General features: G+C 38.9%; 1 protein-coding gene and 1 long non-coding RNA gene across 4 annotated transcripts in view; one reads left to right on the top strand and one right to left on the bottom strand.

The window, feature by feature from the left end:
* Positions 1 to 7040, top strand: part of LOC127375846 (uncharacterized) — an 18336-nt gene extending 11296 nt beyond the window's left edge. The window contains exon 2 of the long non-coding RNA XR_007887458.1: positions 6901 to 7040. This is a non-coding gene — a long non-coding RNA (uncharacterized LOC127375846). The remainder of the gene's footprint in view (positions 1 to 6900) is intronic.
* LOC127375845 (C-X-C motif chemokine 9-like) lies at positions 6759 to 14567 on the bottom strand. 3 transcript variants are annotated; one of them, XM_051422181.1, is made up of 4 exons: positions 14399 to 14567; positions 7561 to 7690; positions 7395 to 7475; positions 6759 to 7287 (listed from the first exon to the last, which is right to left on the bottom strand). In XM_051422181.1, the coding sequence occupies exons 1-4, from the start codon at positions 14451 to 14453 to the stop codon at positions 7212 to 7214; spliced, it is 342 nt and encodes a 113-aa protein (XP_051278141.1). In that variant the 5' UTR covers positions 14454 to 14567; the 3' UTR covers positions 6759 to 7211. The 3 variants fall into 3 exon arrangements, with proteins under 3 accessions (XP_051278141.1, XP_051278140.1, XP_051278142.1); XM_051422180.1 differs by lacking the exon at positions 14399 to 14567 and adding an exon at positions 8263 to 8431; XM_051422182.1 differs by lacking the exons at positions 6759 to 7287; positions 7395 to 7475; positions 7561 to 7690 and adding exons at positions 13187 to 13746; positions 13854 to 13934; positions 14020 to 14149 and having other exon boundaries at positions 14399 to 14566.

The following is a 14567-nucleotide window of genomic DNA, read 5'->3' as shown; positions in this document are numbered from 1 at the left end:
ACCTGAAAATTGCACTTAAGTATAGGTACTGAGTAACTTTATGCAGTTACATTCCACCACTGAAAAATGTAAACCTGTGCTTATTGCACAGATATGAGAGTGGTATTGATTCTGTCTAACTTTTGGCAAGAAATTTAGTTTTTTGGCAAGAAATTAAGTTTTTCCATACATTTTATTATTATTTTAGTTTTTAAAAGTTTATGTGAATCATGTAACTAACATGGATACATTTGCTTATTTAAAACAAAATGAAAAAATGCCTCGTGTCAAAGGTCTCTCACCCCTTTGCTCGTGCTCCTCCAAGATCATGAAAGGGTTGATGTCCTCACTAGACAAAAGTCTCTCACCCTTTCGTCTGTGCTCCTTCCAGATCGTGGGAGGGCCGAGGTCAAAAACCACAGTCAAAAAAGTCTACACACGCCCCTGCTCAGGCCGGGAATCTCATCAAGGTGAAGTTTTGGGCAGATTTGCCCATGTACAACAATTTCCTGTTCATGGTGAATATTGCGTCGTTATGGCAACAGCATTTGATGAAAAATCACAAGTTTCACTATTTAGCATCATCAAAGTTTTAAGACTAAGATGACCACATATGAGGTGGATCTCATTAATCTAGTAGGTGTAGCAGATTAAGGGAGGAAATCTGACATTTTCTGTTTCCACTACGGTTTAGGGTAGTGCTCAAAGAGACTTTTTTATAGGTCTGGGCATGATATCAAGACTGCAAACCTTTTAGTCAATGTGAATTATTTTATATACTGCTAAGAAAAACTACAATTCCGGTCCATTTTGCACACATGCAAACAAGTAAAATAAAGATTACAGATTACAATTGTGTTATGCAAGACAAAATATGTATTTGCATCTCATTACAGCAAAAGATGCACATTTGACTGTAATGGTATTTGTAATGAAGCTAATGAAAAAAGTAATTTAACTGACAGCACAATGCAGGGAAATTAATGTGCTTCTTCTCCAGCACAATACAATTCTACTAAGCATAAAAACTAAAGTAAAAAGTGTTTTTATCACAGATGTAAAGTGGTCTTACCTCTCCAAAGGTTGATTTAGGAATGAGGCCAGAATTCTGTTCAGCTGCAGTTATGCAAGTGAGTCCATTATGATGTCAGAGAACAGAACATCAGCATTCTAATTCCTCTGTCAGTTCTGTTTTAAATCAACACAATAATTTATTTTGACTACCCAAACTTATCCTGCCAGTCCAGAAATCAAACTACAAACCTCCTGGTCATAAGCACAACTCTCAAACCTTTGGGCCACCATTAGTGCTTCAAAGTTATGCTATTGTTATTCTTTCGCCCCATGTACCTTCACACTGCTCTGCACAATTTCCAAAGGGGCGAGGGTTAGCCAGCTAATGTATTTCCAAACTTTTGCCCATCTCACATGGCATGTATGTATATCAAACATCAAAACTGTAATGAGACATCTTCTAATTATAACAACATGTAAACAAAACAAACACAATATATACATCATTTCAGGCAGCATGTTTTTTTGGAAAATACATAAATTATACATCAAATGGCAGAAGAAAGGGTAAAACTACATTTTTATTACAAAAAAACGGCGACTGAGGGACTACAGGTCTGACACTGTGGTCAGTAGCACGGGAGCGCCGCAAGGGACTGAGCACTCTCCGGTACTGTTCATCCTGTGCACGTCGGACTTCAAATACAACTCGGAGTCCTGTCACGTGCAAAGGTTTGCAGACGACACGGCTATCGTGGGCTGTATCAGGAGTGACCAGGAGGAGGAGTACAGGAAACTCATCCAGGACTTTGTCACATGGTGTGACTCCAACCAACTGCGCCTCAACACCACCAAGACCAAAGAGATGGTGGGGATGAATAAAGTATTTATGTCATCCATCTAATTTATCTAATCTAATCTAAATTAAATGTTTTTCGTTTTAAAATACAAAAATTTAAATTGAAATACAAGGCGTTTTTCTTTTTCATGGTCAGAAAGGGATGAGCGAAATTAAAAAAATTATTCGATTTTCATTTTGTATTTCATATAACAAAAAATAAAATCACTAGAAAACAGAAACGGAAAAAAGGCCTGTTTTTTCATATTCTGAGACCGGATGTTGTCATTTACAGGATGGTGCTGTGTAGAAGAAACAGTAGGCTAGTAGACTGCGGTCAATCCAGCCGTGAGTCCGATCTCCGTGGTCAAATCAGCCGCACTTAAATTTAGAGTGTACAAGTATTCTCAGCATTATGGTAAATGCGGAGAAACAGCGTATTTACTTCCGGTTTTCAAAATAAAGGTATTTAGAACAGTAAGCTATAATTAAAATATGTTACATTAAAGTGTTGTGCCCCTGATGAATAAAAAAACACTTTATATCAAGTATCTTTACTGCACCAGTGTGGAGAAATGCCAAAATAAAAGTCTCATATTTATGCCTCCAGAGATTGCATATTTGACCATATTTGAGGTACTGTAAAAACATATTGCTCAGTGTTTCCTGGCTACTGATGGTATATTTGACTTTTACACATATGAGACTACAAACATACTTAATATCAAGCATTTTTACTGTACCAATTTGGAGAAATTCAACAATAAAGGTCCATATTTGTACCTCCAAGTGGTATTTTCATATATTTAAGCTACTGAAAAAACACTTTGCTCAATAATTCCTGGCTATGGATGATATATTTGACTTCTACACATCTAAGACTACAAGTATACTTAATATCAAGCATTTTTACTGTATCAATGTGGAGAAATTGAAGAATAAAAGTCCCATATTTATACTTCCAGATTCCATATTTTCTTATATTTGAGCTACTGTAAAAATGTAAACTGTATGTGGAACCACCTGCAACAGCTGTCACACTGAATAATATAAAAAATAATATGTGAGGAAGAGACAGTAGGTACAATGGTGTTTTGAAGTTAAAACTAATTATTTTTCCCTTTTACCTACAAATGGACACAGCAGAGCAGCAAAATAAGAAGAATGTGGACTGGCATTGCATTTTGTGTGAAAAGTAAACAAATTAGAATTGTGTAGGATTTTGTGTTAGTGTTTAGTGTTTATCTTATCAAGATGTTATTTAACATTTGTGTGAAATTTTGTCACGATTACTGCATCATTATTGAAGTATAATGAAAATGCTTCACCCATAGCCTGGAAATATTGAGCAATATGTTTTTACAGTAGCTCAAAAATATAAGAAAATATGGAATCTAGGACCGCCTTCTTTCATTTACGTAATATTAGAAAAATTAGACACATCCTATCACAGACAGATGCAGAAAAACTAATCCATGCAACTCTTTATTATCAGGTTGCCCCAATAAGTCCATTAAAACGCTCCAATTAATTCAGAACGCTGCAGCACTAGTACTGACAGGAACTAGAAAAAGAGATCACATCTCTCCTGTACTAGCTTCTCTGCATTGGCTCCCTGTAAAATGTAGAATTGAATTTAAAATCCTCCTCCTCACCTATAAAGCTCTTCATGGTCAGGCCCCTTCATATCTTAAAGAGCTCATAGTACCCTATTACCCCACTAGAACACTACGTTCTCTGAATGCTGGGCTACTTGTGGTTCCTATAGTCTCTAAAAGTAGAACAGGAGCCAGAGCCTTCAGTTACCAAGCTCCTCTCCTGTGGAACCAGCTTCCAGTTGTGGTTCGGGAGGCAGACACCCTCACCACATTCAAGAGTAGGCTTAAGACATTCCTCTTTGATAAAGCTTATAGTTAGGGCTGGATCAGGTGAGTCCTGAACCATCCCTTAGTTATGCTGCTATAGGCCTAGACTATTGGGGGATTTCCCATGGTGCACTGAGCTCCTCTCTGCCTCTCTCTTTCTGCACTCATTCATGTCCCATTAATGCATGTTACTAACTCCACTTCTTCCCCGGAGTTCTTGTGCTTTCTCGTCTCGCAGGTTCTCATGGATCCTGGTGGAGCCTCCTGCCATGGTCCTGCTTGACTGCCATTGCCAATACTGTTGTTGCTGTGCACCTGTCTGTCTGTCTGTCTCTCGCTCTCTCTCTCTCTGCCTCTCTCTCTCGCTCTCTCTCTCTCTCTGCCTCTCTCTCTCTCTCTCTCTCTCTCTCTCTCTCTCTCTCTCTCTCTCTCTCTCTCTCACCCCAACTGGTCGAGACAGACGACCACCCACCTAGAGCCGGAGGATCTGTCCTAGGTTTCTGCCTTTTAACAGGCAGTTTTTCCTTGCCCTTGTCGCCAAGTGCTTGCTCATGGTGGTACTGTTGGGTCTCTGTAATTAATGTTAAAGAGTTCGGTCTAGACCTGCTCTATTTGAAAAGTGTCCTGAGATAACTTCTGTTATGAATTGGCGCTATACAAATAAAATTGAATTGAAATTGAATTGAATTGAATCTGGAAGTATAAATATGGGACTTTTATTCTTCAATTTCTCCAAATTGGTACAGTAAAAATGCTTGATATTAAGTATACTTGTAGTCTTAGATGTGTAGAAGTCAGATATACCATCCATAGCCAGGAATTATTGAGCAAAGTGTTTTTACAGTACCTCAAATATATGAAAATATGCCACATGGAGGTACAAATATGGGACTTTTATTGTTGAATTTCTCCAAATTTGTACAGTAAAAATGCTTGATATCAAGTATGTTTGTAGTCTCATATGTGTAAAAGTCAAATATACCATCAGTAGCCAGGAAACACTGAGCAATATGTTTTTACAGTACCTCAAATATGGTCAAATATGCAATCTCTGGAGGCATACATATGAGACTTTTATTTTGGCATTTCTCCACACTGGTGCAGTAAAGATACTTGATATAAAGTGTTTTTTTATTCATCAGGGGCGCATGAAACACTTTAATGTAACATATTTTAATTATAGCTTACGGCTCTAAATACCTTTATTTTGAAAACCGGAAGTAAATACGTTGTTTCTCCGCATTTACCATAATGCTGAGAATACTTGTACACTAAATTTAAGTGCGGCTGATTTGACTACGGAGATCGGACTCACGGCTGGATTGACCGCAGTCTACTAGCCTACTGTTTCTTCTACACAGCACCGTCCTGTAAATGACAACATCCGGTCTCAGAATATGAAAAAACAGGCCTTTTTTCCGTTTCTGTTTTCTAGTGATTTTATTTTTTGTCATATGAAATAGAAAATGAAAATCGAATAATTTTTTTAATTTCGCTCATCCCTTTTTGACCATGGAAAAGAAAAACACCTTGTATTTCAATTTTAATTTTTGTATTTTAAAACGAAAATCAAATAATCACTCGTTTTCAGTTTTTTAATACCCGTTTCTGAAAGGAAAATCCAATGACCAAAACATACACGGACCCACACCCACCACCAGATAGACCATTCGAACATTTGATGATGGATTTCATAGAACTTTCGCCAGCAGAAGGGAAGAAGTACTGCTTGGTGATGGTGGACATGTGGTCAAAATGGGTTGAAGCATTCCCAGCAAGACACCAAAGCAGCCAAGTGGTAGCAAAAGCTCTGTTAACAGAAATCATTCCCAGATGGGGAATACCAACTAAACTGAGCAGCGATAATGGCACACACTTTTTCAATTCTGCAATAACCCAAATCAGTGATTTTCTTGCCATTGACCTCAGACGACATTGTGCATATCACCCTGCCAGTGGAGGTGCGGTCGAACGAGAAAATGGCACTCTGAAATCAAAACTAGCAAAATGCTGTGAGGAAACGTGGCTGCCATGGACAAAGGCCCTGCCGATTGTTCTAATGCACATAAGAATGAGAAAAAGATCCAGTGTGAACATGAGCCCCTTTGAAGTTCCCCCTCCACTGGCCTATGTGACGATGACATGTTACAATACTGCACTCTCTCTGTCTCTCTCTCTCACCCCAACTGGTCGAGGCAGACCACCACCCACCTAGAGTCGAGGGGTCTGTCCGAGGTTTCTGCCTCTTAAAAGGAAGTTTTTTCCTTAAACTATACTATAGCTGGCTGTCGTAGTGTTTCTTGCTGGAAAAACATTAACAAATATTTTCTTTGTAATGTGACTTTAGGAGCAAATAGAGCTGCAATATTATAATAAATTAACAAGTTCAAAGCAGCAGGATAATATATGATATCCAGACCGTTTGATCAAACACACAGAGAGGGTGAACTAACGAATGTTAAAATGAAGGCTATGGCTCATCTTCACATCATGTCAGTGAAGTTACTGAGATAGCCTGTGACATAAGTGGACTGTACCAGTTAAAACTGCAGTAGGGGATGTTTATGAAAATAACTTTTTTCACACATTTCCTGAAACTCACTATATCCTGACAGTAGTACATGAGACAGATGATCTGTGGGAAACTTAGGTTCCTCTGGCTCCTCCTGCTGCTGCTAATGGCATCTGCAAGAATCCACCGGGCCTTAATAAACACAACCCATCAGAGCTGAGAAAGATTTGTTGTTGATTGTTGAGTCTGATTCTCAGGTCGACAAATACAGAAGGTCAGTCAGCCAGCATCAGTGTTTGACCTCCCTGATGCTCTTGTGTCTGGATAGAAGCAAATCTCTGCAACCAGGTACCATCATCTTGGCTGATTTCTGGGCACATTAATGTGTTTTTAATGACAGGCTTAACTATTAGAATGTGGGTGGGATGTTTGGGTGTCCACATACTTTTGGTCATACATATAGACTGCAGACTACATTATACTGACTGTTGAATGTGAGCATAGGTTCAGTGTGGGTTATGTTAACATGTAAAACACAGAGCACAGAAAGTCCCATCAGGTGTTTTATTAAAAAGTATATACAGATTATTTACTCCATATGTACACGTGAAGACAGTTTAAGTTAAGAGAACACAAACAGAAGACTGGCCACTGACAACATTTTGATCACTTATTGTATTTACATGATAAAGGTAATCAGAATCAGAATTACTTTTGTTACATACTCCATATGAAATAGACATACATATATTAATAATATATATATAGTTTAATTTAAAGTCCCACTTTCTAATGTGCAAAAATGGCAAGTGTAAAGTGGTCGCAGGCTTCCTCTTCACCAGAGGCACATAGCAGGATGTTGGGTTTGCAGAGGGAGGGATGTACGACACCGATGATGACGTGCAGGATCTCTCTCGGTAGATGATATGGACGGAGTCCAACGGTGATGAACAACTCCTTCTATGACAACAGCAGTATTTGACTTCCTCTTCAGTGCACAGACTTACAGCCTGGATGTTGTGTAGAGTCTTGTTGAGCTTGAAGCCGTCGTTGTGCTCACGGCTCCATTCTTCTTCTGCCTGAATCAACATATGACACTATTAGTAAAAAGCACTGCAGATCTGAATCAGTGACAGTATTCACTGTGTTATGTTGTCTGTAGTTGGTGCAGTTCAGCTGATCTTACTTGTTCATGTTATTCAGAATGAGTTTTCCAAGTTTAGACTTTGGATCCACACATTTGTCCTTATTTGCTGTTGTTGTAATACTGGGAGAGAAGAAAGAGCTTTGTTAGAGAGAAGCTGGACAATGACATGTCAGTAAATGTGACTTAATCCAGCTCATATACTCACATAATCTCTGTATGTAGACAGAAGATATCTGGGAGGTGTACAGCCCGTACTGCCTTGATGGACTGTGGCCTGATGTGTTCGATGTAACCGTCTAAACACTTGCACTTATTAGATCTGTTGGCTGGTAGCCCTGTGGGAAGAAAGACACAACCTTATTAACTGTTGGTCATCTTTCAAATCAGTGCGCGGACTTCAGAATGAACATGTATCAGTGTTTTATGAGAGGCAGGCTGCTCTGGAGGCAGAACTATTGTCACTGGTTGAATTCAACTTCAGTGGACAGAGATAAAAGGTTAGACGTAATTTTGTAACAAAGCCTCTTGCTTATAACTGAAAAAAGGTATTCTGGAGTATATGTAATAATTTTCTTGGTATTACAATAGTGTGCTATTTGGTTTCTGTAATTTCCTCAGATCTAAAGACAAACTTTAATGATATTATTAGCCAAATATCATACATTTTAAAGTCAATAATATTGACTATTGAATATTCATTTGTTTAAATCAACAGTCCCCCAGCTGTCTCTTCTTTTTGTCTCTATCACTGTTTAAATCAATGTCATGGACTATTTACCTTCATTTTTATTTATTCAAACTCAGCAAAACAGTCCATATGAACATACAGTGAGAGGAAAGGTGAGCATATTGAGATTGAAGATAACAACAACAACATAATCACAGAACACTAAACTGTTGACAGTACCTTGTGCACTGAAGACAAACAGGCAGGTGAGAAAGGCAATGGCAGCTGGATTCATGGTTGTGGCTGTAGACAGGTTCTGGCTCACTCTCCTCTGTGTCTTTCTTCAGGCTGGACTCCTGATGGTGTACAACAACAAGAGATCACTCTCTCTTTTATACTCTGAGACCACACACTGACACAGGGCTGCTGTGCAATGTGACACAATAGTTTCACTTTCCAGTAAACTTTCACACTATTCGTCCCTTCCTTTTTCTTCCGACAAGCCGGTTTCTTGGAAACACAAGTTCTTCTTCTGCAGAAGCTTTGGATAAGACAGTCAGTTGTGATATTGTATATATTGGCATGCATGGCTCAAAGGAAGATTTCCAAATGTAAAACCTTCATGGATCAAATAGTCATAGTAGAGTCATAATTGACCTTGTTTGCAGTTTGAAGTGTCAACTGCTTTACAGACAGTCTGTTTTATAATGGTGGTCTATGGGGGAAATGCTTTATGGGCTGCAGGGAAATTGTAGAAACAGAGACACTTCTCCTGCAAAAGCTTTGGCTCAAAGAATCATTTATTCTACAGAATGGCTTCTGTGTTATATTGTATTGGCCTACATGAGGGCAGAGGATGCAATTTCATTGTATTTGCAGAGATTATTATTTTTCCCATTTTGCAACACATTTCTGATTTTTGAAAATTCATGAAAATGGGCACAGACATCAGAACTAGTGAAAATTGGTCTCTATGGCAACCCCAAACGTAGTGTTGGGATAAAGTTGCTTTGATATTCACAAAATGTTGGTGGGATCAAATGGGATTGAAATACATCTATTATTAGGAACTTATTTACATTTTTCTTACGAGAGTTTGCCAGAAAGGAAGTCATCCATTTTGGATTTTGTGCATGAATTTTAATTTTCGAAACACGTTTGAGGCCTTCAGGATTTTCAAAACCTCATGGTAAACTTGCACTCATGTTTGAACTGGTAAATATTTATATTTTGCAGATATTGCAGTTGGGTTTGAGGAATGGCACGTCGGCTCCATAGCGCCCCCTAGACTGTTAACCTTTAAATACATGTTTGATGCACTGAGACTTACGTAATCTGGTATAAACATCAAGAGTGGCAAGAATTCCTATTTAAAAAAAAAAAACCCCCCCTAAAAGGGGTTGGGGGGGAGGGGGAAGTCCAAAGAGCAGGCAGGGGATCATGATATTGGTCTTGGGCAAAGATTTGGCAAAATGGCTCGATAGCACCCCCTATAAAATTTCAACTTTAGTATCTCAACTTAGATGTACTAAATTTGGTGGGCACATTAATCATTTCCAGACAAATAAAATAGCCTTTACAGGAAAGAAATTACAGGGAAGGATTAAAAGATCAGCACAACTCTGTGTAGCAGAAATATGTTTTTCTGCCTCCCTCTCCTGTTAATCACCTCACAACCCTCAGATCAGGACACAAAGGTTGCAATCCTTTTAAGATAAAGAAAAACAGCCCAAGATCATAAATACAGGGATCATATTGTGACACAGCTAGAACTGTATTATATCATATATTAACATAAATACAGCTCGATATAGTAATCAGATATTGCTGAAGTTGGCTTCAAACCAAGTGAAGGTGAATTATTTCTCCATTTAACCAAGTCAGTGGAAAATAATCCAATTTGTGCTGAATGGGCTTAATGAATGCAGTTATTTCAGTTTCAGTTTTGAATGTCTTCCCTTGATATTTCCTCTTCTGTGTTTGTGTGTGATTTGAAGGAAATCCCCCAAATCAGACATGACTTGCTCAACAGGACGTTGTAAACATAGACACGTGTGTGGATGAGTGTGAGTCCCATTTGTGATGCAACAGCCCGGATGATGTCACAGCCTCTAACAGCCACCATACTGGTGTTCAGAAAACATGCTGTTCTCAGTGTAAATGCTTTAAAACTGACTGCTGGTGTAGCTAGTCTCATGTGAGGTAGTCTTATAGTAAATTTGCACTACGCTTTTGTTTGTGCTGTGTAAAAACACAGCATGAACAGAAGATGCACCAAACCATTGCGGAATGGTTAAACTTGGAGCCCACTGAGTTTCCAAGGCTTTGCAGTGATCATGTTATAAATGATGACTTTCATCAGTTATACAGTGTGTGTGTGTGTAAGGGTGCATTGTATTGCTTATTATAGTATAGTCCAGTTTTACTTCTGGAGGCATGTTCTGAATTAACTTTACTTATGTAATGCAGTGCCAGCATGTGTTCCCTTTTTAATTTCTTTAGCATTGCCCTTAAGATTTCCTGAGAAACTTGATGTGAAACTAATAGTTTGAGGGAAAGTCCCTCCCTCAATGTGCACCCTAACCCCTCTGCAATGACACCTTGCAGTACAGGTTATGTAGATAATCATGTGAACTCATTGGCAAAAACAAGTGAAAGTCAAAACCAGATCGAAACAGGCAAACTTCCCCAAAAAGGGGTTTGGCACAGAGGCAGAAGTCCAAAGAGCAGGCAGGGGATCATGCAGGATAGAGACAAGACAGATCGAGACAGTGAATGACTTTGAATATTAGATAGATACAAAAGCAAATATTTCTCAAAGTATCAAATAATTCTATTAAAGCTGTTAGTAGGTAATTTTTGTGAAAATATTCTTTTGTTGCTGAAACTTTCACTATAACTGACAATAGAACATTAGAAAGATAATCTGTGAAAAAAATCTCTGGCTCTGGTCCAATGAAAGCAACCAATCAGAGCCAAGAAAGACAGTTGATTGCTGAGTCTCATTCCCAGGGTGTGCAATACAGATGCTTTGGGACCCTGGACATGAGACTCAACAATCAACTATCTTCAAGCCTCCAGCTTAAGTCTTTATATTTTTCTCGGCTCTGATTGTTGGTTTTCATCCAGGCCAGTGGATTCTTGCAAATGCCATTAGGAGCACTAGGAGGACCCAGCAGAACCTGATTTTGTCATACATTCTCGGTCTTGTGTACTACTGTCAGGATATAGAGACATTTTCAGTAAATATGACAAAAACTAAGTAAATTGTGAAATTTAATGTTAAGTTTTGCAACCCTGAAATATGTATTTGTCATATTGTGCAAGGCAAGGCGACAACATTTTATATATACAGTGTGAGTCTATAAACTTATGGTCAACACTTAGTTTTATGTAACTTGTATGTATACCAACATGGCTTCATTATACCCTTGGCCTACCCTGTTGCAGCTACAAACATGCATCCGGTGTTGTGTGGAATTCATTTTATGTTTCATTCAGTTTAGTCTCACCATTTTTTACTTTTTTACATTTCTCATCTTTTTTATCATGTTTATTTATTGGAATGGTTTACCTTTCATGGTCTACTCTGCCTTACAAAACTTAAGCTGAAGATACTTTAACTGTCTTTTCATCTTGTCTGTGTTTCAAATAAGTGACTCAACACTTTGTCACAAATCATATTATAATAATCTAGAGCTGGTTAGCCTGGGACATCCGGAGGAAGAGAGAGACAGAGATAGAGGGAGGTCAGGATGAATGTGCTACTGCAAACAGGAAGAGAAGAGAGACAAAGAACAGCTGCAGTCCAGTTGTCAACCTCACCAGAGTGCTACAAATGGAACTGCCTACAGTGTGGGAACTGGCACACACACAGCCCAGGCTTGTGGCCAGGAACAGTGCGGTCAGTATTTTGCTGCTGTCATATGAAAATCCCTGCTCCACTTTTTTGGGTCACTTTCCTGCTATAACGTCAGCTGTATTCAAAAGGATTCCCTGCTCTTTAAAAGCTTAAGAAATTGTACTTCAGGGATTGTAAGGGCGTTTCAGATCCTTTTGATCAACTCAACAGCACAACCGTAGCTGCTTTTCGTAGATCGTGAAAGGGTTGTGAACATGAACATCTTTCAACTACAAACAATGACTGTACAAAAAGAAACAAGGTTCTTTCTATTGTGAATGCAGAGGCATGCAGTCCTTATTTACTCCGTCCCCATGGTGATATAACAAGATATACACGTTATTTAACTTTAGCTGGAGACTAGAATTAAACACTAAATGAAAGCTTTGACTCTTGTAATATCTGCCCACCCTTTGTCCTTTTCTGAAAGGACAAACTCGTGGGAAACCACAGCACACATCAAGCACAAAGCCCAGTTACTCAGAGATTACCATGGCAGTGAGAAGTTCTCAAAGGCCTGTACTTTAGTGATGGGAATTCCAGCTCTTTCATCATTCATCATTTGGCTTCAATCAGCAATAAGAACCAGCTCTTTCAGCTCCCAAACCAAAATGTTTTAACATATGTTTGGTATGCACACATTCTCATACATCACTTAGATTATTCATTATAATTATACTAAACCTTTTAATTTCCAAAATACTATACTGTTCCCCCAGATTATCTGTCTCATGTACTACTGTCAGGATAAAGTTTCAGCAAATATGTCAAAAAACCTTAATAGTTGTATTAAAGTGACCGACTGCAGCTTTAATGTTTGATTGTTGTGATAGAGGATGGTCTTCTAGGCAGCACTACAACTCAAGTTTTAATTTTGAACTAGTGCAGAAATGGTTTCCCCACATTGGTGTGGAAGAATTTGTCTGACCTGCACAGCCCTGACCTTAACCCACCTTCGGGATCAACTGGAAATGCTGATTGTGAGCTAGACCTTGTCACCCAACATCACCCAACATCAGTGTTGGACCTCTCTGATGCTCTTGAGGCTGAATGAGAGCAAATCCCAACAGCCAGCTTCCTACATAGGCTGATTACTGGGCACATTAATGCCCATGGTGACATCTTTAACTACTAGAACATCAGTGGGATGATTGCATGTGCACATGCTTTTGGCCATGTACAGTTTAGAATATACTAACGGTTGAATGTGAGCATAGGTTCAGTGTGGGTTATGTTAACATGTAAAACACAGAGCACAGAAAGTCCCATCAGGTGTTTTATTAAAAAGTATATACAGATTATTTACTCCATATGTACACGTGAAGACAGTTTAAGTTAAGAGAACACAAACAGAAGACTGGCCATCGACAACATTTTGATCACTTATTGTATTTACATGATAAAGGTAATCAGAATCAGAATCAGACATACTTTAATAATCCCAGGGGGAAATTACTTTTGTTACATACTCCATATGAAATAGACATACATATATTAATAATATATATATAGTTTAATTTAAAGTCCCACTTTCTAATGTGCAAAAATGGCAAGTGTAAAGTGGTCGCAGGCTTCCTCTTCACCAGAGGCATATAGCAGGATGTTGGGTTTGCAGAGGGAGGGATGTACGACACCGATGATGACGTGCGGGATCTCTCTCGGTAGATGATATGGACGGAGTCCAACGGTGATGAACAACTCCTTCTATGACAACAGCAGTATTTGACTTCCTCTTCAGTGCAGAGACTTACAGCCTGGATGTTGTGTAGAGTCTTGTTGAGCTTGAAGCCGTCGTTGTGCTCACGGCTCCATTCTTCTTCTGCCTGAATCAACATATGACACTATTAGTAAAAAGCACTGCAGATCTGAATCAGTGACAGTATTCACTGTGTTATGTTGTCTGTAGTTGGTGCAGTTCAGCTGATCTTACTTGTTCATGTTATTCAGAATGAGTTTTCCAAGTTTAGACTTTGGATCCACACATTTGTCCTTATTTGCTGTTGTTGTAATACTGGGAGAGAAGAAAGAGCTTTGTTAGAGAGAGGCTGGACAATGACATGTCAGTAAATGTGACTTAATCCAGCTCATATACTCACATAATCTCTGTATGTGGACAGAAGATATTTGGGAGGTGTACAGCCTGTACCGCCTTGATGGACTGTGGCGTGATATGCTTGAGGTAACCATTTAAACACTTGCACGTATTAGATCTGTTGGCTGGTAGCCCTGTGGGAAGAAAGACACAACCTTATTAACTTTAAAGTTATATTCCAATTAAACAGAATTGTTATTGCAGGCAACCATCCCCAACCCAAAACAAGACGGTATATTGTTCTTAAAATTCAAACCAATGTCAGATGAAGCATTTATTGCAAAACAGTCCATATGAACATACAGTGAGAGGAAAGGTGAGCATATTGAGATTGAAGATAACAACAACAACATAATCACAGAACACTAAACTGTTGACAGTACCTTGTGCACTGAAGACAAACAGGCAGGTGAGAAAGGCAATGGCAGCTGGATTCATGGTTGTGGCTGTAGACAGGTTCTGGCTCACTCTCCTCTGTGTCTTTCTTCAGGCTGGACTCCTGATGGTGTACAGCAACAAGGGATCACTCTCTCTTTTATACTCTGAGCCCAC

This window comes from Dicentrarchus labrax, unplaced genomic scaffold, assembly GCF_905237075.1.
Source record: "Dicentrarchus labrax unplaced genomic scaffold, dlabrax2021, whole genome shotgun sequence".
In the NCBI taxonomy this organism is placed as follows: domain Eukaryota; kingdom Metazoa; phylum Chordata; class Actinopteri; family Moronidae; genus Dicentrarchus; species Dicentrarchus labrax.
The sequence above is the reverse complement of the archived record's forward strand: the minus strand, read 5'-3'. Positions and strand labels throughout refer to the sequence as shown.

What these genes read in the sequence shown, in the direction of transcription:
- LOC127375845 (XM_051422181.1), bottom strand. Translation starts at nt 14,453, where the DNA reads ATGAATCCAGCTGCCATTGCCTTTCTCACCTGCCTGTTTGTCTTCAGT. An exon ending in GTTTGTCTTCAGTGCACAAG is followed by an intron (nt 7,691 to 14,398) that starts GTACTGTCAACA and finishes TTCTTCCCACAG; the next exon opens with GGCTACCAGCCAACAGATCT. An exon ending in TGTCTACATACAGAGATTAT is followed by an intron (nt 7,476 to 7,560) that starts GTGAGTATATGA and finishes CTTCTCTCCCAG; the next exon opens with TATTACAACAACAGCAAATA.